The following is a 22947-nucleotide window of genomic DNA, read 5'->3' on the forward strand; positions in this document are numbered from 1 at the left end:
TATTGTTATCCTTTACTTTTTTCTTTTTTAAATAACGTCAAACTAAGAGAAAAGTTACAAGGAGCTCCTAAATATCTTTCTTCTGGATTCAGCAATTGTTAACATTTTCCTATATAACTTTATCATTTTTCCCCCGCTCTCCCCTGACCTTTAGAACAATTTGTAAGTTGTAGACATAATGTACTTTACCCCTAAATATTTTAGTAGGTATTTTAAAAAATTATTTTATTATTATACTTTAAGTTCTAGGGTGTATGTGCACAACATGCAAGTTTGTTACATATGTATACATGTGCCATGTTGGTGTGCTGCCTCCATTAACTCATCATTTACATTAGGTATATCTCGTAATGCTATCCCTCCCCCCACTCCCCACAATAGGACCCGGTGTGTGATGATCCCCTTCCTCTGTCCAGGTGATCTTATTGTTCAGTTCCCACCTATGAGTGAGAACATGCGGTATTTGGTTTTCTGTTCTTGCAATAGTTTGCTGAGAATGATGGTTTCCAGCTGCATCCATGTCCCTACAAAGGACAGGAACTTTAGTAGGTATTTCTTCAGAAGAAAGACATTCACTTATATTACCGTAGATCAAAATTGGAAAATTTAACATCAATACAGTAATATTATATAATCTATAGGCTTTTTAAGAATTTCATAATGTAGCCATTTTAAAGCGATAAAATATTGTCAGCAGTTGGGAAAGTACACATAAATTAGCAAGTCAGTAAAGCTGAATACAAAATATACATGTTCAAAATAAAAAAGCAAAATATACATGTTGATTTTTTTAAATGGTAACATTCTGTATTATGTAAATTCACATATATAATTACCAGAAGTCATCCTGCAGAATGTGAATATTTTCTTCAAAAGAAGAAAAAAATTCAATGAAAAGAACAGCTGTAATGCTTATCATTATTATTTAATTAATAAAAAGATATCTGTTTGTAGAAGCCATGTTTTCCAAATCTAAATCCATGGTATCTAGTCCTATAGAGTTAGACAAATTAAATCACATTTTTCTGTTCACTTAAATCATCTTATTGAATCAGTAATAAAAGATAGATACTGACTTGGAAAAAACAGGGCGAGTGAGGACACCCCTCACAATCCTCACCCTCCATCGTAGATCCTTCATCTTGAACTAATGGAAGTGCAGAAAAACTCCCAGGACATCTGTGCACTCAAGTGGAATTCTAGATCCGGCAGATTCAAGCTCACTCAGCCAGGCTTGTGTGGTCCCCGAGGCCCTACTGTGGGCTCAGTCCAAGGCCTGGCTATGGCAGTGGTTTCCAGATGATGAGAGTAAACAGTGCAGATTGTATTTATTCTTAGGAAGGACCAGAGTTTCTAGAAACCTTGCCAAAAAATGAAAGATATGGAACTCCTGGAAGGTAAAAAGGGAAGAGGGTTAAGTACAAGATTGAGTGGGTCTATCTAAAGTTGACATTTAATTTTTGGTGATCATTTTTTACAAATCAGTTTTTACAGATGTTTTTAACCATTGCAATGTGTTATTTAAAAAAAATAATAAAAAAGACCAGAAATAAGTAGTTATCATTTCTGCCTGTCATTGGGGCTTATCTCTTCCAGTATTTATTAAAATATATAAGCAGTTCAAGAGGGTAGATCTTATGTTAAGTATTCTTTTTTTTTTTTTTTTTGAGATGGAGGCTCACTCTGTTGCCAGGCTGGAGTGCAGTGGTGCAATCTCGACTCACTGCCACCTCTGCCTCCCAGGTTCAAGCGATTCCTTTGCCTCAGCCTCCCAAGTAGCTGGTACTATAGGCACCCGCCACCACGCCCAGCTAATTTTTGTATTTTTTTTAGTAGAGACTGGGTTTCACCATATTGGCCATGCTGGTCTTGAACTCCTGACCTTGTGATTTGCCTGCCTTAGCCTCCCAAAGTGCTGGGATTACAGGCATGAGCCCCCACGCCCGGCAAGTGTTATTATCACAAGTGATAATAACAACAGGGGTGGGAGGAAGCTTGGGGAGGTGGTGGATACGCTTACTGCCTTGATGGTGGTGAGGGCTTCATGGGTGTATACTTTACCTCAAATGCATCAAGATGTATACATTAAATATGTAGGGCTTTTAAAATGTCAATCATACCTCAATAAGTGAGTTTTAAAAAAAATAACATATGAGTAGTTCAATTTAACAAGTATGTTGTGGGTGCCAATTTACATACAAATTATATTCTAGTATCAACCCCAGCAAGGTGTATTTGGCTTTTTTTTTTTTTTTTTTTTTTTAGATATTTGGAAAGGAATTAAGTAGCAATTGTAGTTTTAAAATACTTGCCTGTCATATGACTTCTTTATCAGTGGCTTCCGAGTAACAGCCTGGAAACCAGTGCTGGTATAGTGTTGCAGTGGCCTAAAGCAAACAAAATAAAGACAGTATAGTCTCTCTGCCTGCCTGTGTGTGTGTCTGTCTATCTGATGTAAGGTTACCAAGTGCCCTTTCTTAGAACGCACCTGCCTATATGCTGCCATTTTATTCTTATAAAATTTGAGGGTATAAAATACGATTTTCTGGCTGGGCGCTGTGCCTCATGCCTATAAGCCCAGCACTTTGGGAGGTGGAGGTGGGTGGATCACTTGAGGCCAGGAGTTCGTGACCAGCCTGGCCAAACCCCACCTCTGCTTAAAATACAAGAATGATCTTGGCGTGGTGGCGCGTGCCTGTAGTCCCAGCTACTTAGGAGGCTGAGGCACAAGAATCCCTGGCGTCCAGGAGGCGCAGATTGCAGTGAGCTGAGAGGGCGCCACTGCACTTTAGCCTGGTTGACAGAGGGAGACTCTGTCTTAAAAAGCAAACAAACCAAAAAAACCCCTTTATTTATTTATGTTTTTAGGAACTTGTGGTAAGAATAGAAAGTAGCAAAATAAAGTTAGCAACCCTCTACTGGTTTTCCATCCTTCTTTTTCTTACATTTTCTTACTGATGGAATTAAAAGAATTCTGGGAACCATTGCAGGAAAATAATGGTATAATAGAGTTCTGGTTTAAGAAAAGCAGACTTGTACATATGTCTTGGGGCGGGTTAGAGAACCTCTGAGGCCTCGTTTCTTGAGGTATGAAATAGTAGTAATGATACCTACATGAAGGATTATTGTGAGGAGCAGGTGACATATTCATAGGTATCAAAGTGCTATCAAAAATCGGATTGTGTGAAAGCACTTTTTAAATTCTGAAGCATTGTACAAATACAAGGTGCTGTTATTAGCCAGGATTTAAATTCTGGAAAACACGAGTCAGATAGATGATGACTAGCTTCCAGGTTCAACATACATATGTTATCCAGGTAACAGTATGTCTTTCACTGGCCAGAGCAAGTGAGTGATGCTAACAAAGCTGGTGTTTTGTTCACCTGCCAGAGTGAATCGTGAAGCTGTCCTATTGGGTTACATTGAGTACTCTCTTATCTGTGACTTAGGAGTGAACTTTGAAGTTATGTTTTTAAAAAAGTTCTTGAACATTTGCAAAGATCACTCAGGTATAGGATTTATTTTTCTTTGTTTTTACAGCCAAAGAAGCCTAAAGCCCCAGACAATCCATTTCATGGCATCGTTTCCAAGTGTTTTGAGCCTCATCTCTATGTGTATATCGAATCCCAAGACAAGTGAGTGAGGAACGTTCGCTGTTTTCTGCCTGCATTTCTTGCCCTTCTGGTCATGACTGGGTCTCAGAAGCACGCAGCTCCTTCCGGGGCTGAAAGATGGATGTGGCATGCCTGTGACCCTCCCTAGAAACCCATCAGGGATATTTTTACATCTTTTGAATGTTATCATTAATTGTGTCTATAAATCTCAGGGCCTGAGTTTGCCCCTAATAAGGTCCCCAGTGGATCCCTACATTGGGATCCCTTCCCGTGTGGGTGTATTGAGCCCTGACATATGTCAGCCCACAAAGCTTTACAGTGTCAGGCACTGGGTATTGGAAGAAAGCCTAATCTCTAATGTGTATGTTTTCAAGTATAATTCAACCTTTCATTTTGAAATAATTTAGACTACAAAAAAGTTACAAAAATAGGACAAAAACTTCTCACATGCCCTCCTCAGAGAGTGTTAACATCTTACATAACAACCACAGTTAACAAAATCAAGAAGGTAATACTGTCCCATTAATTTCCCTTTTTCTGGTCCAGGACCCAATAATCGTGCATTTCGTTGTCAGATCTCTTTGGTCTTGGTCTCCTTTAATCTTGAGTAGTTCCTCATCTTTTTCCCTCCCCTCCCCTCCTCTCCTTTTTTGAGACAGGGTCTCGTGCTGTCCCCCAGACTGGAGTACAGTGGTAAGATTATGACTTACTGCATCCTCCATCTCCTGGGCTCAAGCAATCCTCCCACCTCAGTCTCCCAAGTAGCTGGGACCACAGGTGCACGCCACTCCGCCTGGTTAATTTTTCTATTTTTGGTAGAGATGCGGTCTCCCTGTGTTGCCCAGGCTGGTCTCGAACTCCTGGGCTCAAATGATCCACCCACTTCAGCCTCCCAAAGTGCTGAGATTACAGGCATGAGCCACCTCGCCCAGCTATTCCTCATGTTTTCTTTGTCTTTCACAGCCTCAATGCGTACTGGCCAGGTATTTTGTACAATGTCCTCAGTTTTTGTTTTTTTTTTTCTTGATTAAATCCATTTTGGGCAAGAATACCATAAAAGTGGCATTGTATCCCCAGTGCATTGTGTCAAGAGGCACATCACATTGATTTGTCCCATTATTGCTGATACTTTGATTACTTGCTTTAGGTGGTACCTGCCAACTGTCTTCACTGTGAAGTTACTATTTTTCTCCTGGTAATTAATAAGAATCTCATGGGATGATACTGTGTAAACATCGTGCTCTCATCAAACTTTTGCCCACTCATTTTTGCATCCCTTCATGATTGATTCCTGACTGAAGCATTGTTTCTGTGGCATTTGCCTAATGTTGATTGTCTATTTTCATCATTTCTTCTACAGTTACTAATTGGAGTTCTACTATATGGAAGAATTTTTCCTCTCCCCCATTTGTTTATATATCAGTATGAACTCATGGACTCTGATTTTATTTTATGGATCATCTATATAATAGAGTGTATGCTTTTCATATGGCCAGGTACAGTGGGTTGCACCTGTAATCCCAGCACTTTGGGAGGCCAAGGTAGGAGGAGTTCTTGAGCCCAGGATTTGAGACCAGCCTGGACAACATGGTGAAACCTCATCTTTATAAATAATTTTTTTTCAATTAGTCAGGTGTGGTGGTGCACACCTGTAGTCCCAGCTACTTGAACGGCTGAGGTGGGAAAATCACTGGAGCCCAGGAGGTGGAGGCTGCAATGAGCCGTTACTATGCCACCCAGCTGGATGACAGAGACTTTGTCTCAAAAAAAAAAAAAAAAAAAGCAAACAAAATATAGTATATGCTTTTCACAAACTTGTAGCCTCCAAAGATTTTTATAAAGCATCTCACTGCGGCCAGGTTCCTTCCCTCCCAACCTGTTTTAAAAAAAATCCCAAAGACTTCCAAACTAACTGCCGAAGACTGTTCGTGCTCCAGTGTCTGTTGTGTGCGTGAGGGGGCATTAGAAAAGGAGGAAGACTCCTAACCCCTGAGTCCTTGTCCACAGCCAAAGTAACTGTAGAAAGCCCTTCCACGTTGGAAGGCAGGTTTTGGAAAGGTCAAGATGACTTGTGACAAGATGACTGGAGACAGACTGGCCTGGGCTCCCAGAGGAAGCCTCATAATCTAAAGAACGCACTTGGAAGGGACCAGAAGGTGGCTCCCATGGGGAGAGCAACAGCGGCTGTGGGAAAGTCCTGAGGGAGGTTCTTCAGGAACACATTGAGGTTCTGAGGGAAGTTCTCTGGAAACACATTGGGTTCTGAGGGAGGTTCTCTGGCAATGCATTAGGTACTGAAGGAAGTTATCTGGGAACGCATTAGGTCCTGAGGGAGGTTCCCTGGGAACGCATTAGGTACTGAGGGAAGTTCTCTGGGAACGCATTAGGTCCTGACAGAGGGTCTCTGGGAACGCGTTGAGGTTCTTAGGGAAGTTCTCTGGGAACGCATTAGGTTCTGAGGGAGGTTCTCTGGGAATGCACTGAGGTTCTGAAGGAGGTTCTTGGGGAACGCACTGAGGTCCTGAGGGAAGTTCTCTGGCAACGCATTAGGTTCTGAGGGAGGTTCTCTGGGAACACATTAGGTTCAGAGGGAAGTTCTCTGGGAACACATTCAAGTTCTGAGGGAGGTTCTCTGGGAACATATTAGGTTCAGAGGAAAGTTCTCTGGGAATGCATTGAAGTTCTGAGGGAGGTTCTCTTGGAACATATTAGGTTGTGAGGAAGGTTCTCTGGGAACACATTGAAGTTCTGAGGGAGGTTCTCTGGGAACTCATTAGGTCCTGGGGGAAGTTCTCTGGGAACACATTAGATTCTGAGGGAAGTTCTCTGGGAACGCATTAGGTCTTGAGGGAAGGTCTCTGGTAATGCATTAGGTTCTGAGGGAAGTCCTTTGGGAACGCATTGAGGTTCTAAGTGAAGTTCTTTGGGTACGCATTGAGGTTCTGAAGGAGGTTATCTGGGAACACACTGAGGTTCTGAAGGAGATTCTCTGGGAATGCACTGAGGTTCTGAGGGAGGTTCTCTGGGAACACATTAGGTTCTGAGGGAGGTTCTCTGGGAACACGTTGAGGTTCTGAGGGAGGTTCTCTGGGAACACATTAGGTTCTGAGGGAGGTTCTCTGGGAATGCATTGAGGTCCTGAGGGAAGTTCACTGGGAACGCATTAGGTTGTGAGGGAATTTCTCTGGGAACGCATTAGATTCTGAGGGAATTTCTCTGGGAACGCATTAGGTTGTGAGGGAAGTTCTCTAGGAACGCATTAGGTTCTGAGGGACGTTCTGTGGCAACACATTAGGTCCTGAGGCAGGTTCTCTGGGAACACATTAGGTCCTGAGAGAAGTTCTCTGGGAATGCATTGAGATTCTGAGGGAGGTTCTCTGGGAATACATTAGGTTCTGAGGGAAGTTCTCTGGGAATGCATTGAGATTCTGAGGGGGGTTATCTCAGAATGCATTAGGTTCTGAAGGAGGTTCTCTGGGAATGTATTGAGGTTCTGAGGGAGGTTCTGTGGGAACGCATTAGGTCCTAAGGGAGTTTCTCTGGGAACGCACTAGGTTCTAAGGGAGGGAAGTTCTCTGGGAATGCATTAGGTCCTGAAAGAAGTTCTCTGGGAACTCATTAGGTTCTGAGGGAAGTTCTCTGAGAACGCATTGAGATTCTGAGGGAGGTAATCTCGGAATGCGTTGGGTTCTGAGAGAGGTTCTCTGGGAATGCATTGGGTTCTGAGAGAGGTTCTCTGGGAACACATTGGGTTCTGAGGGAGGTTCTCTGGGAACATGTTGAGGTTCTGAGGGAAGTTCTCTGGGAACGCATTAGGTCCTGAGGGAGGTTCTCTGGGAACGCATTGAGGTCCTAAGGGAAATTCTCTGGTAAAGCATTAGGTTCTGAGAGAATTTCTCTGGGAACGCATTAGGTTCTGAGGGACGTTCTCTGGGAATGCATTGAGGTCTTAAGGGAAGTTCTCTGTTAACACATTGAGGTCCTAAGGGAAGTTTTCTGGTAATGCATTAGGTTCTGAGGGAATTTCTCTGGGAACACATTAGGTTCTGTGGGAGGTTCTCTGGGTACTCATTAGGTCCTGAGGGAGTTTCTCTGGGAATGCGTTGAGGTCTTGAAAATCTCTGCGAACGCATTGAGGTTCTGAGGGGGTTCTCTGCGAATGCATTAGGTTCTGAGGGAGGTTCTCTGGGAACACACTTAGGTTCTGAGGGAGGTTCTCTGGGAACGCAGTGAGGTCCTAAGGGAAGTTCTCTGTTAACACATTAGGTTCTGAGGGAATTTCTCTGGGAATGCATTAAATTCTGAGGGAGGATCTCTGGGAATATATTAGGTTCTGAGGGAGGTTCTTTGGGAACACATTCCATTCTGAGGGAGGTTCTCTGGGAACGCATTAGGTCCTGAGGGAGGATCTCTGGGAACGCATTGAGGTCCTGAGGGAAGTTCTCTGGGAATGCACTGAGATTCTGAGGGAGGTTCTCGGGAAATGCACTGAGGTTCTGAGGGAGGTTCTCTGGGAATGCTTAGGTTCTAAGGCAGGATCTCTGGGAACGCATTAGGTCCTGAGAGAGGTTCTACGAATGCATTATGTTCTGAGGGAGGTTCTCTGGGAATGCATTAGTTTCTGAGGGAAGTTCTCTGGGAACGCATTAGGTCCTGAGGGAGATTCTGTGGTAATGCACTGAGGTTCTGAGGGAGGATCTCTGGGAAGGAATTTGGTTCTGAGGGAGGTTCTCTGGGAACGCATTGAGGTTCTGAGGGAGGGTCCTTGGAACACATTAGATTCTGAGGGAAGTTCTCTGGGAACACATTACATTCTGAGGGAAGTTCTCTGGGAACGCATTAGGTTCTGAGGGAGGTTCTCTGGCAACGTGTTAGGTTCTGAGGGACGTTCTGTGGGAACACATTGAGGTTCTGGGGGAAGTTCTCTGGGAATGTATAGGTTTTTAGGGAGGGCTTTTGGGATTGCATTTACGCATTTTGGTCTGATTGCAGTCCACCCCTCCTTCCCCCCCTTTTAATGCTTCTATCATGGGTGAGCATGTTCTTAGTTTCAAACATTTTAAACCGTAAGATGAAGAGAATGTTTCAATTAGAAATGCCACATGGAACAATATTATTCACCTACTTGATTTTATGGACTGCTTCTATACTTTTCATGCCTGATTACACAGTACTTCATGTTAAAATCTCAGAAAGTGAACTTACCCAATAGCTTCTCCATCATCAAATGGAAGTCTCCCCACCAGCCCCCCACAAAAAAGTTGCCTTGCCGTCATTTGCCTTGCAAAGGCCCAGTGGTGCCCTTGCTCTCCGCCCAGTGGGCTCGTGTCCAGCAGGCACACAGAGGGACAGTGGGGGAATTCCGCCACTTTGTCCCTGAGAGCACCCTGTCTTCTGCATTCAATTTGCCTCCAAGAAGTTACTAAGATACCCCTGAGGGGTGGGAAAAAGGATTGGTTATTTGCCTATTAGAGTCACAGGTCTTTGAGCAACCCCCTGGATGACTGTTTTCAGCCAAAGCCCCATCTTCTCTTAACCTACATTTTTAGTTTTAAAAGGCTTAAAAGTTACTGGGTCCAGGTTTTATTTTTATTTATTTATTTTTGAGATGGGGTCTCACTGTCACCTAGGATGGAATACAGAGGCATGATCAGGACTCACTGTAGCCTCAGCCTCCTGGGTTTCAGCAATCCTTCCTCCTCAGCCTCTCAAGTAGCTGAGACTACAGGCACACACCACCACACCTGGCTAATTTTTGTATCTTTTATAGAGATGTAGTTTTGCCATGTTGCCCAGGCTGGTCTCGAACTCCTGGGCTTAAGAGATCTGCCACTTCTACCTCCCAAAGTGCTGGGATTCCAGGCACAAGCCACCGCGCCCAGCCAAGGCCCAGGGTTTAAAGCACATGTCTGAGGTAGCCACATCCTTTCCCAAAACCCACCTGGTCTAAAGGGTCATTTTTCTGAGTTACTGTAATTCTGGCATCCACTGTTTTCACATGGCCTTGATTTATGCAAAGTATACTCATTGTTCATGATACTTTGGGCAAGGAACCAGGCCTGCCTTCCTCGGGGACTCTCCATTTTCCTATGAAAAATGAGGTGCTGGCCACTTACCCTGCTGTTTGGCCTCACTAGGAAGTTTCCGCAGCCCTAAGGAAGGAGCGGAAACCGCGCAGGCTGTGCTGCTGTTGCTCCAGAATAAACACCGTAACTCGAAGTAGAAAACAGAGTTTAAAGAACTCGATTTCCTCATCTGTCAGAAGAGATAATCAGACAAAAGAATGCCTAACACACTCGTTATTAACCATTTTAAAGTCATAGATCCTTTTAAGAACCCAATGGAAACCATAGACCCTCTTGTCAAAAAAATCCGTTTCATGCACACACTATGTTGAGTGTAATTTCAAGGAGTTCTAGGAACTGCTTCTTCCCTTCAGTCAAAGAACCCTGAGGCTGGGGAAGGAACTCAGGCAGGGACTGGTTTTGTGCACATGACTACTTTTGCTGTAGCTCTGACTCAGAAAGTCCGAGACCATTCATAACTTCCCAGGTGACAGAGATGCAGCACAGTGTGGTGGAAAGAGCGTGGGCCTGATCCCAGACAGACCTGGATGTGAGGCTTTGCGCTTGTTAGACTGGGACCTTGAGCATGCTCCTAGCCCCTCGACACCATGAGGGTCGTAAGGCTGACCTCACGGACTTTGTGGTGAGGAGGAGAAGAGGTGGCATTTTCACCTTCAGCATGCACACAGTAAATGGTGCTCAGGAACTGTGCCTGCCCTGCCATCCCTCTCATCTTTTTCAGGACTCCCATGTGGATGGGTGGCCTTGTCAGTGTGACCAGATTTCTCTTAAGCCTGGCATGGGGTCCACCCTCTCATCTCCCCAGCCTCCCACCTGCCCAGGGAAAGTTCCGGCAGCACCTGCCCCAGCCAAAAGCCAAGTAGCAGTAGGAGGACTGTAGAGCCAGTACTCGGGGAGGAGGCAGGAAGTAGAGTGGCCACTAGCAGGTTGGGCTAAGCCGTCCCTACATGCTGTAAATGGTTTTCTCAATTTTGATTTATCTTCAAAGAGGAGGTTCGTCTGTCTTCTACTCTTGGGATATAGTGATTTCCTCTGGCTGACTCTTGCAAAAGAGGTTTCTACATAGGCACTTTCTTCACCCCATTCTGTGGCACTCTCCTTCAGAGAAGTTACTGATGACTCCGTATCTGCCCATTCTCCTGAGCTCCCTCTAATAACTTTTGTTAGAATAGAACCCGTGCTTTTCTAGAGCCTAGCATCTGTCTGTAAACTAGTTACCATTGTTGTTTATTTTGAACTCATTTCAAGCTTACAGAAGAATTATGAGAATTATACATAGAGCCCTTGTATAGCCTTCATCCAGATTCCTCATTAATAGTTATCTCCTCCCCCAACATAATGCACAGACACTGCATGCTTTTTCCTTTTCTTTTTTCTCTTTTTCTTTCTCTCTCTCTCTCTTTCTTTTTTTCTTTTTCTCTTTACCTTTCTCTTCCCCCTCCCCTCCCCTCCCCTCCCCTCCCTTCCCGCTCCCCTCCCCTCCCTTCCCTTCACCTTCTCTCTTCTTTGAGACAGGGTCTCACTGTGTCACCTAGGGTGGAGTACGATGGCATGAGCTCAGCTCACTGCAGCCTCCACCTCCTGGGCTCAGGTGATCCTCCTACTTCAGCCTGTGGAGTAACTGAGACTACAGGCACACACCACCACATCAGGCTAAATTTTGTGGGTTTTTTTTTTTTTTTTTTTTTTTTTTTTTGTAGAGACAGGGTCTTACCATGGTGCTCGGGCTGGTCTCAGACTCCTGGGCTCAAGCCATCTGCCGGCCTCAGGCTCCCAAAGTGTTGGGATTAGAGACGTGAACCACTGTGCCCAACCTGTGCTTTTTTCCTGAACCTTTGAATTCTCAAGTTGCAGACAAGATGCCCCACTACTCCTTAATACTTCAATATATATTTCTTAGAAACAAGGTTTCTACATAACCACAGTACAACTATCCACATCAGGGCATTCACGTTGACACAACGTTACTGCTTCATCCATGGTCTCCTCCTCACATTTCAGCAGTTGTCCCAGTCTTGCTCGTTTGTTTGTTTGACTGTTTGAATAGCTCTAGGATCACCGGTTGCATTTAGTTGTCATGTCTCTTTGGTCTCCTTCAACCCAGAAGACTAATTGAGTCTTTCATGACCTTGACTTTTTTTTTTTTTTGAGACGGAGTCTCACTCTGTTGCCCAGGCTGGAGTGCGGTGGCGCGATCTTGGCTCACTGCAACCTCCACCTCCCGGGTTCACACCATTCTCCTGCCTCAGCCTCCTGAGTAGCTGGGACTACAGGCGTCCGCCACCTCGCCCGGCTAATTTTTTGTATTTTTAGTAGAGACGGGGCTTCACCGTGTTAGCCAGGATGGTCTCGATCTCCTGACCTTGTGATCCGCCCGCCTCGGCCTCCCAAAGTGTTGGGATTACAGGCGTGAGCCACCGTGCCCGGCCGACCTTGACATTTTTGAAGAGTATTGGCCAATTACATTCTGGAATTTCCCTCAGTTTGGGTTTGTCTGAGGTTTCTTCATGATTTATGATTCATACAGAAGTGGTCCTGTGTTCCCAGGAATTCATATCAGGAGGCACAGAATGCCAGTTTATCCCAAAACTTGTGATGCTTTTTTTTTTTTTTTTTTGAGACAGAGTCTCACTCTATTCCCCAGGCTGGAGTACACTGGTGTGATCTCCACTCACTGCAGCTTCTGCCTCCTGGGCTCAAGAATTCTCCTGCCTCAGCCTCCTGAGTAGCTGGGATTACAGGTACCCACCACTGTGCCCGGCTAATTTTTTTTTTTTTTTTTTTTTAAGCAGAGACAGGGTTTCACCATGTTGGTCAGGATGGTCTCGAACTCCTGACCTCAGGTGATCTGCCAACCTTGGCTTCCCAAAGTGCTGGGATGACAGGCGTGAGCCACCGCGCCCAGCCTATGATGTTTGCTTTTATTACTTGGTGTAGATGTCGTCTCTACCAGGTATCTCTGTTTATGAATAAGTGTTGGGAGAAACCTTGAAACTTTATCAATATCCTTTTCCTCGTCTTTCACTTATCGAGTCGTTTATTAGTAAGAGGACTGACAAATGATGATTTTTCTTTCTTTCTTTCTTTTTTTTGAGACAGAGTCTTCCTCTGTTGCCCAGGCTGGAGTGCAGTGACACAATCTCGGCTCACTGCAACCTTCGCCTCCTGGGTTCAAGTGATTCTCCTGCCTCAGCCTCCCAAGTAGCTGGGATTACAGGTGCGTGCCACCACGCCCAGCTAATTTTTTTGTATTTTTAGTAGAGATGGGGTTTCACCATGTTGGCCAGGCTGTTTTGGAACTCCTGACCTCAAGTCATCTGCCCACCTCGGCCTCCCTAGATGCTGAGATTACAGGCGTGAGCCACCGCGCCCGATCAAATGGTGATTTTTCTAGCTACATCATTTCTTCTGCGTTTATCAGTTGGCATTCTACTTTAAGAAAAGCTTTCACTTCTCCCCCGTCCATCCATGTCAGCATGGACTCACAGATTTTTATATTTCATTTAGTAGGTTGTAGGCATCACTATCTCTTTTATTTTTACTTTATTTTGGAATAAATGTATACCTACAGGAAAATTTGACGAATAGTACAGATTTCTTATGTTCCCCTTCATCCACCTTCCCTTGATGTTGACATCTTATATAACCTCAGCAGAGCTGTGAAAACTGGCAAGTCAACATTGGCGCGATGCTGTTTAATAACCTGCACACTGTGTTTCAACTGCACCAGTTTTTCCATTCGTCTGTTTTTCCTTCCAGGATTCGTTGTTGTTGTTTTAGTTCTCAAATTGTCCCTAACTTGGCCAGTGGGAGCCTCTTTAAGCTGGCTCTTCATCCTCTTTACATGCCACGATCATTTTTTGAGCACCTCCTTCCTCTCTGGCACAGCGAAATATACCAGAGGCTTATCCCAGCCCTGGAGTCATCCATTTCCCCAGGCATTTCTTGTTCCTTTGGTGGAGAATGACATTTAGAAACCAAGTGTGCTCCTTGCTGTTCGGTGTCATTGCTTCCAGATTGCCTTGGCTGAGAGAGCTAAGAAATGTATGTGTGTAAACATATGTGTGTATGCATCTATGACTCTGTGTGCACCTGCTTCTACATATATGCACCTATGGCTGTGTGTGCACCTGCTTCTACATATATGCATCTATGACTCTGTGTGCACCTGCTTCTACATATATGCACCTATGGCTGTGTGTGCACCTGCTTCTACATATATGCATCTATGACTCTGTGTGCACCTGCTTCTACATATATGCACCTATGGCTGTGCGTGCACCTGCTTCTACATATATGCATCTATAGCTGTGTGTGCACCTGCTTCTATTTTAGAAACTGCATTTTATGCTGATGCCTCCAATTCTAATCTCAACCCACAGGGTTTATTTTTGCCTCTCCCTTTCAACATTGGCAACTGCCTTCTACGACAGTGAGAAATCTGGGTCCTAGCATGCTCAGTGTGTTTACTTATTTGCTCAATTTGCCTGTATGTAACCCATCTGCCGGCTGTGCTCAAGCCACACCTTGGCTCCCCAGCCCCACTGGCCACACCAGAGCAATATCCTCAGCCCCAGAAAAAGGGAAGAGGAAGGGGTGCAAATTAGTGTGAGTACCCTTGAATTAAGAAGTTCCAGGGCTGAGTGTGGTTGCTCATTCCTGTAATCCCAGCACTCTGGGAGGCTGAGGCAGGTGGATGACTTGAGCTCAGGAGTTGGAGACCAGCCTGGGTGACACAACAAAACCCTGTCTCTACAAAAGAAAAAAAAAAAAAACCCACAAAAATTAGCCAGGTGTGGTGGTGCGCACCTGTAGTCCCAACTACTCAGGTGGCTGGGGCGGGAGGATCACTGGAGCCTGGGAGGCAGAAGTTGCAGTAAGCTGCGGTCATGCCACTGCACTCCAGCCTGGGTGACCCTATCTCAAAAAAACAAACAAAAAAAAGTTATCTAACTTTCTGGGGATCTTCAGCTCCCTTGACCTTGCTCACCTGCCTTGCCATTTTCTGGCTACTGTCTTTTTTTCCCTGTGCCTCACTGCTTAACATTCCAATTAGAATATTGTTTCTGTGAATGCTGACTACAGGCCCACCAGAAAAACGGCCTTTGCCATCCATGGATAAACCCAGTCTGCAATGGCGTATTTTTTCTCCTCACTTTAGTTTTTCCCTCTGTTGATACCATTCTGCAACATTCTTCATTCCTAGGGCACGTAATTTATCAGTGGAACTCCCAGCAGTATTAGGAGAGAGAGGTATTTCCTTCCTTCTCCCCTCCCCTCCCCTCCCCTCCCCTCCCCTCCCCTTCAACAGTGTCTTGCTGTGTTGTCCAGGCTGGAGTTCCTTCCAACAGTGTCTTGCTCTGTTGTCCAGGCTGGAGTGCAGTGGTGGCATTATAGCTCACTGTAACCTCAAACTCCTGGGCTCCAGTGATCCTCCTCCCTCAGCCTCCCAAGTAGCTGGGACTACAAGCACACACCACCATGCCTAGCTAATTTGTTTATTTTTTTAGAGATAGAGATCTAACTTTGCTGCCTATACTATTCTCAAACTCCTGGCCTCCTCCTAGCCATGCATGGTGATGCACGCCTGTAGTCCCAGCTGCTTGGGAGGCTGAGGCAAGAGAATTGCTTGAGCCTGGGGGGTTGAGCCTGCAGTGAGCCATGATCATGCCACTGCACTTTGTCCTGGGTGACAAAGCAATACTCTGTCTCAAAACAAACAAACAAAAAAAGAAATGTGATCAGATTGGATCATGTATTCAAAGCTAATGAGCCTTACGCATTCCCATTGGGGTGACTTATATTATTCTGATCTGTGAAATACCAGCTACTGATTTTCTAATGTCTCATGTGGCATCAAAGCATGCTGATGCAGAGTGAAAGATGGAAGGGAGGGGAAGGTTTCCCCAACTGGTTTATTTCGCATTCACTCCAAAGAACAATGTCAAAAGTAACTGAGTAGACATCCTGTAGACATTCTACAAAGTATAGATCTGTAGAGTTTTTTGAAATGAAAATTTTCTTTATGCTGTATGATCATAATTAATTTATAATCTTACTCATTGGGTTGGCTATGAAATAGGAAGCAAGTAAGTAAATATCCATTTTCTAGGGGAATAGGTGAGTGATGAAAGTAGAAGCACATCAGAGTCAGCCGGGTGCAGTGGCTCACGCCTGTAATCCCAGCATTTTGGGAGGCTGAGATGGGCAGATCACGAGGTCAGAAGTTCAAGACCAGCCTGGCCAAGATGGTGAAACCCCATCTCTACTTAAAAAAATACAAAAATTAGCTGGTTGTGATGGCGTGTGCCTGTAGTCCCAGCTACTCAGGAAGCTGAGGCAGTAGAATCACTTGAACCCGGGAGGCGGAGGTTGCAGTGAGCTGAGATCATGCCACTGCACTCCAGCCTGGACAACAGAGTGAGGATCCATCTCCAAAAACAAAACAAAACAAAACAAAACAAAAAACCACGCATGTCAGAGATCTGGTCCTTGATTTGGTTGCACTATTGATTTAGAGGTTAGAATCTCATAAGAAGACCCCAGGGGAATCTTTTGCCTTCTGTTCCATGATCTCCACTGCACTGGCCTCCATCCCATTTCCACCTTCCCACCCTCCATTCCCGTCCCCTAGGAACAGAGTGTGGAGGCTGATCAGCTAAGTATGTATTGAGCACTAGCATGAAGCTTTGCTCCACTTATTAGCATGACGGCTGGGCTGGGGGCAGCAGAACCAGCATAAACGTCATCCCTCCTCTCAGGGAACTTGTGTTAACATGCACGAAACGGATGAGTCCATCTCCTTCGCCTTTTGTACCAGCTTCAGTTTATAGAGGTGACTGGCTGGAGTGCTGTCTCAAGAAGGATTCTGGAATCACAAGAGAGATCAGTGAAAAAAGGGGCTCCTTGTTGATTAGCGTTGCCTGCCGTGGCCCAGGATGGGAGAAAATAGGTTATTTCCTGAATATATGGCATCCTCACACTGTCTAGTAAAGTGTGACAGATGATAGAAGTTGCAGCTGGTGCGGGTGAGACCTGGATGAACTTGAAAGGGGAGTGGACAGGTGGCGGGAGAGCGTGTTGGCCAGGACATCACATAGGCACAGGCCCTGTGACCGGAAGTGTGTGAGCAGGGGAGCCATGATGAGGAACCTCTGGCTGGAGTGTTGGGTCAGCTGTGGAGGAGAGGTGGGAGATTCATTGGAAAAGTGAGGCAAGAGAGGTTATGAGGAGCGAGGGTGGTGGCCATGAAGCTTTACAAGGTCAGCTAATGAGATCCTTCCCTGCTTTCTCACTATCACCACAGATGGAGACCTAGCCTAGGCCCGAAGTTCTTTGAGGGCAGAGTGGTTGTGTATAATAGACTTTCTTTCTTTTACTTTTTCTTTTTTTTTGAGACGGAGTTTTGCTCTTGTTGCCCAGGCTGGAGTGCAGTGGCGCAATCTTGGCTTACCACAACCTCCGCCTCCCAGGTTCAAGCGATTCTCCTTCCTCAGCCTCCCGAGTAGCTGGGATTATAGGCGCCCGCCACCATGCCCGGCTAATTTTTTTATTTTTAGTGAAGACAGGGTTTCTCCATGTTGGTCAGGCTGGTCTCGAACTCTTGACCTCAGGTGATTCGCCCACCCCGGCTTCCCAAGGTGCTGGGATTACAGGTGTGAGCCCTGGCACCTGGCCTGTAATAGACTTTCAATAACAAAAGCCCTTGAGTAAAACGTCAGTTTTCTCCCATTCCTGCTAACTGATGGTATGTGTGGTTCTTGTCTTTTTCTTCCTTACCATTATATAAATACATTTTTAAAACACAGCTGGATTCCTATAGCCTTAAACAGCAACCTAAAAAGATGCAACGTGTCAGGAGTGGTAGGAACCCTTCCCATTCTTCACCCAGCACAGCTGTGCAGAAGCAGTTACTGCAGTGCTGCTGGATCCTCACAGGTGATGACGCAGTTCAGTGGAACAATTACAGGGATGTTTGAATGGGAAATGGGACAAAAATTGCAACTGTCATCCCCACTGTGGCCTGAGGCAAGTCTGGAGCTGCTCATACCCTGTTTTTGATTTTTTTTTCAGTCATCAAGTCTGCTCTGTCGCCCAGGCTGGAATGCAGTGGTGTGATCTCGGCTCACTGCAACCTCTGCCTCTCAAGTTCAAGTGATTCTCTGCTTCAGCCTTCCAAGTAGCTGGGATTACAGGCATGCGCCATCACACCCGGCTAATTTTTTTTTTATTTTTTTATTTTTTGGGACGGAATCTTGTTCTGTCGCCCAGGCTGGAGGGCAGTGGTGCAATCTTGGCTCTCTGCAAGCGCCGCCTCCTGGGTTCACACCATTCTTCTGCCTCTGCCTCCCAAGTAGGTGAGACTATAGGCGCCCACAACCACGCCTGGCTATTTTTTTTTTTTTTTTTTGTATTTTTAGTAGTGACAGGGTTTTACCGCATTAGCCAGGATGTTCTTGATCTCCTGACCTCGTGATCCGTTCACCTAGGCCTCCCAAAGTAGTTGGTATTACAGGCATGAGCCACCATGCCCGGCCCACACCTGGCTAATTTTTGTATTGTTAGTAGAGACAGCGTTTTGCCATGTTGGCCAGGCTGGTGTCGAACTCCTGGCCTCAAGTGATCCACCCGCCTCGGTCTCCCAAAGTGCTGGTGTTACAGGCATGAGCCACCATGCTCTGCCCATACCCTCTCTTTTCCTAAGATTTTTTTACACCTTTGATTCTGGAAATTTTAAGAAAAAACTACATTTGAAGGAGAAAGAAACCATTACATTTCCCAGTTTCTCTTTGTTTAGGCATCTATCTCTTGGACACATTTAGGTTCGCGATGTCTCAATATTTGCTGACATCATAACCTTTTTGTTTTTAGGAAGTAGCGTGCTTTCAGGCTTGAAGCTTAGAGCCAGGCTGCTTAGTTTTTAATCCTGGCTCTCCTGTTTTCTTGTTGTATTACTCCGGACAAAGTACTCAGCTTTTCTGTACTTAACTCTTTGAAAATGAGGATAGTGATAATACATACTATGTACTATGTAAGTTTATTGTAAAAAGTAAATGAACTGGGCACGGTGGCTCACGCCTGTAATTCCAGCACTTTGGGAGGCCAAGGTGAGTGGATCACCTGAGGTCAGGAGTTCGAGACCAGCCTGGGCAACATGGTGAAACCCTGTCTCTACTGAAAATAAAAGTTAGCTGGGCATAGTGGCGTGCACCTGTAGTCCTAGCTACATGGGAGGCTGAGGCAGGAGAATTACTTGAACCCTGAAGGCAGAGGTTGCAGTGGTCCAAGATCGTGCCACTGCACTCCAGCCTGGGTCAACAGAGCAAGACTCTATCTCAAAAAAAAAAAAAAGGAAATGAAGTTCAATGAGATGATGCGTGTAAAGCATGGACATGATACCTGGTGCATCCTAAGTGTTCAGAAAATGATCACTATCATTATTTAGGGTTTTCCTTGGTGGAGGGGTAAACAGTACTAATATGATAGAAGGATCAGTTTCTTACTTTAGTATTGGAGTCTAGGCTCAGCTCTGCCATGAACTTGTGTGATAAACTTTCTAGGACTTAATTTTCTCATCTTTTAGTGGGACCAATAATACCCTATCTTGCTTACAGGGGTTTGGAGTCCAGTGTGATAATGAAATGCCTTGAAAAGTATAAAGCGCAAGTATCAATCGATTTAGAGATTAGAATCTCATACGTTAAATTTTATTACTGCTGTTGTTATAGGAGTGGTGGTGGTAGCGAATGGTGATATTGATTGAAATTGATCCGATTTTAAGTTTTAAATGCAGTAGGAATGATTACTTGTGGCAGTAGTTTATGTACATTGCAAACAAGCACATTTGCTTTACTTTTCTTGAAGTAAAATAACATTTTTGGGTTTTTTTTTCCTCCTAGGAACCTTGGAGAGCTGATAGATCGGTTTGTGGCTGATTTCAAAGCCCAGGGGCCACCTAAGCCCAACACTGATGAAGGGGGTGCCGTGCTCCCCAGCTGCGCCGACCTCTTCGTCTACTACAAGAAGTGCATGGTGCAGTGTTCTCAGCTCAGTACGGGGGAGCCCATGATCGCCCTGACCACCATTTTCCAGAAGTACCTCCGAGAATACGCCTGGAAAATCCTCTCTGGCAACCTGCCCAAGTGAGTCCTGTTCTTCATAGTCTGAGTGGTGGCAAATAGACCTAAATATGGGAATCTTAAGGAAATCCACTCTGAAGTTGTTTACTGAACCACCAAGAGTATCAAGGAAGAAAGCAGGCTTCCTGAGTTCCTGAGGGCCTGAAGCTATTTCCTCTCTGACATTCCACAGCTGATCAAGACCATCAAAGGAAATGTCCACACTGGCTGCCCACATGGCAAATCTTACCACAGTGGACTCAAGGGAACCTGTCCCATTGTATACCTATTTAATATCCATGGATTCAACGATAGATACTTGGCACACACACAAAAAGTGAGGTTGTGGTGGAAATAACTGATAAATAGCTTAAGCAGTTTCATCCAAGCCTCATTCGGTGAGATTATGCCCCGGAGTGATGGGTGGGAGGAATGAATCTGCTTTTTCCTCATTCTGAGTAGGTTCCAAGTCCCTCTTGTGGTGCGCACTTCCCGCCATGCCGGACAGAGCCTAATGTTTGAAGATGCGGTAGGACTGGGGGCAGCTACTGCGTAACCCCCAATTATGGTGACTATTGTATTATCCTGAGGTATTAGAAGATTGTTATATTGCTTACTATTCAAATAGGTGGATCATTCAACTAGGATTTTAGAGATGTTTTGATTATATGATAGGTTTGATTGTAATAGAATATGACCCAAAGTAATGCTTGTGAATTTAGTATTTTCAAATCACCCCCATGGCTAAAAGAATTCCGGAATTTGTTTCTGTCATTATCACTAAAATGTATCACATATGGGAGTTTCACGTTATTTGGAAGAAAGAGAATAAAATCCTGTGCTCACAGGAGATAGAAGTGATGGGTATTTCACTAATGAGAACTTCTTTGACCATGATAAAAATTACTGAAATTTTTTATTTTATTTATTTTTTTTTGAGACGGAGTTACACTCTTGTTGCCCAGGCTGGAGTGCAATGGTGTGATTTTGGCTCACTGCAACCTCTGCCTCCCGGGTTCAAGCAATTCTCCTGCCTCAGCCTCCCGAGTAGCTGGGATTACAGGCACCCGCCACCACACCAGGCTAATTTTGTATTTTTAGTAGAGACGAGGTTTCTCCATGTTGGTCAGGCTGGTCTTGAACTCCTGACCTCAGGTGATCTGCTTGCCTCCGCCTCCCAAAGTGCTGGGATTACAGGCATGAGCCACCGCGCCCGGTCTTAAAATTTTAATAACTTTTGTTCTGATTATCAAGATAGCACAGGTTCATCATAGCTTAGAAAACATAGGAACACATAAAGAAAAAAACAAAAATTGGCCAAATGCAGTGGCTTACGCCTGTAATCCCAGCACCTTGGGAGGCTGAGGCGGGCGGATCACTTGAGGTCAGGAGTTTGAGACCAGCCTGGCCAATATGGTGAAACCCCATCTCTACTAAAAATACAAAAATTATCCAGGCATGGTGGCAGGTGCCTGTAATCCCAGCTACTCGGGAGGCTGAGGCAGGAGAATCACTTGAACCCGGGAGGCGGAGGTTGCAGTGAGCCGAGATTACGCCACTGCACTCCAGTCTGGGCATTGTGGGGAGACTCCGCCTTAAAAAAAAAATTATGTATAATCTCACTACCCAAAGAAAACTTAACTTTTTGGTATATATTTTTCCGTTCTTGATAGATACATAATGTGTGTGATCTGCGTGCTTTTGTTTGTTTGTGTTGCAGAATTGGGGCTGTACTGCTGATAGCTTTTATTCCCTGCAGCCACCGTTTAACTTCATCCTGGGAGCATTTTCCCACGTGTATTAGTCAGCGTCTCAACAGGAAAAAAATGGCACATTCAGCTGGGGTTTTGTCAGTAAAGAGACAGTTCACAGAAGTGGGGGCAAGGTGAAAGGAGCCAACAGAGGATTCCGAAGCCTCCAGATACGAGTGGGGAGCGGTTACTACCGTAGAACTCACTCAGGAGCTGGAGCTACCCCAAAACCTGTAGTCGCAGGAGGATGTGAGATGGGTTTTGGCCTCTTGGGACACTTAGGGCCTTGGGCAGGAAGCGTGTCTTCACATTCGCGTATGTCCTCCTCCACAAGCACACAGAAGTGCAAGTGCAGACTTTTCTTAAGTGAAAGAAACAGGGCAGGTAACCACCTTTCGTGCTCCAGATGGTCCCCAATGAGTTCTGCGTATCAGGAGGTTCCAAGCTAAAGAGAGGGCAGCTCAACAGCCTTCCCTTTGGATATTAGACCGTCCTAGTTAATGTGGCTAATGACTGGCTGACGATTCAGGTTAACTAAAATGGGAATCATCTCTTTCTATTTCTGATGGTGAGAGAATCTAAACAGACGACAGTCAAGGTAAGGTCAGTAGGAAGAGTACTCATTGTATGTGGACTGATTTGGGCCACTGATTTACTTCCCCCCTTTCTTTTCTTAAAATATGCAGTTTCCAGTTCAGGAAGCAAATTAGAAATTCCAGGCTGACTCGTTCCTGTTCCTTTTCCTCAGAACCACAACCAGCAGTGGAGGGCTGACCATCAGCAGCCTCCTTAAGGAAAAGGAGGGCTCAGAAGTAGCCAAGTTCACTCTGGAGGAGCTCTGCCTCATCTGCAGCATCCTGAGCACAGCAGAGTACTGCCTGGCCACCACCCAGCAGGTGAGCTGTCCTGGCTGCCCACTCACCACCTCCTTTTCCTGAGCTCTCTGGGCTGCGTCGCTCAGCGAGTAAGAATATACGTCCTAACACGGCCACAGACAACCCTGAGTCAGAGCAGTTGGCCTGCCACAGAGGAAAGCTCACTGTCCAGCCATAAGGCTGCCCAGGCAGCTGTCTTACAGGAAGGCCTTGTTAAAAGGAGACTGGGCAAGAAAGTAGGACTGGTCACCTCCCTGGCGTTGTGTAAGCTCCTCAAAGGGCATGACCCGGTAAAAGTAGGTCAGTAGCACTCCTGCCCTATGAGAAAAGCAGGAACAGACTTGTCTGTACTAGGACCCAGCCTTTGGTGATGGCGAGTCACAGCCAGTTACTCCACGCTCAGAAGAGTTACAAAGTTAGGCAGAATGCTCTGGGCTTTTATGTCTTCTGAAATTTACATGGCATTTTCAATCTGCCTAAACAAACAGCCATTGTTTGGGATG

At 45.2% G+C, this 22947-nt stretch overlaps 1 protein-coding gene across 7 annotated transcripts in view; it reads left to right on the forward strand.

Annotated features, from left to right (window-relative positions):
- VPS53 (VPS53 subunit of GARP complex) overlaps positions 1-22947 on the forward strand; it is a 164512-nt gene that overhangs the window by 100039 nt on the left and 41526 nt on the right. For all 7 annotated transcript variants that reach the window (XM_033185231.1, XM_033185232.1, XM_033185234.1 and 4 more), the window contains 3 exons: positions 3541-3635; positions 19600-19842; positions 22318-22465. In XM_033185231.1, the coding sequence (XP_033041122.1) occupies positions 3541-3635; positions 19600-19842; positions 22318-22465 (486 nt within the window). The remainder of the gene's footprint in view (positions 1-3540; positions 3636-19599; positions 19843-22317; positions 22466-22947) is intronic.

Source organism: Trachypithecus francoisi, unplaced genomic scaffold (assembly GCF_009764315.1).
Source record: "Trachypithecus francoisi isolate TF-2019V2 unplaced genomic scaffold, Tfra_2.0 Lachesis_group20, whole genome shotgun sequence".
Taxonomy (NCBI): domain Eukaryota; kingdom Metazoa; phylum Chordata; class Mammalia; order Primates; family Cercopithecidae; genus Trachypithecus; species Trachypithecus francoisi.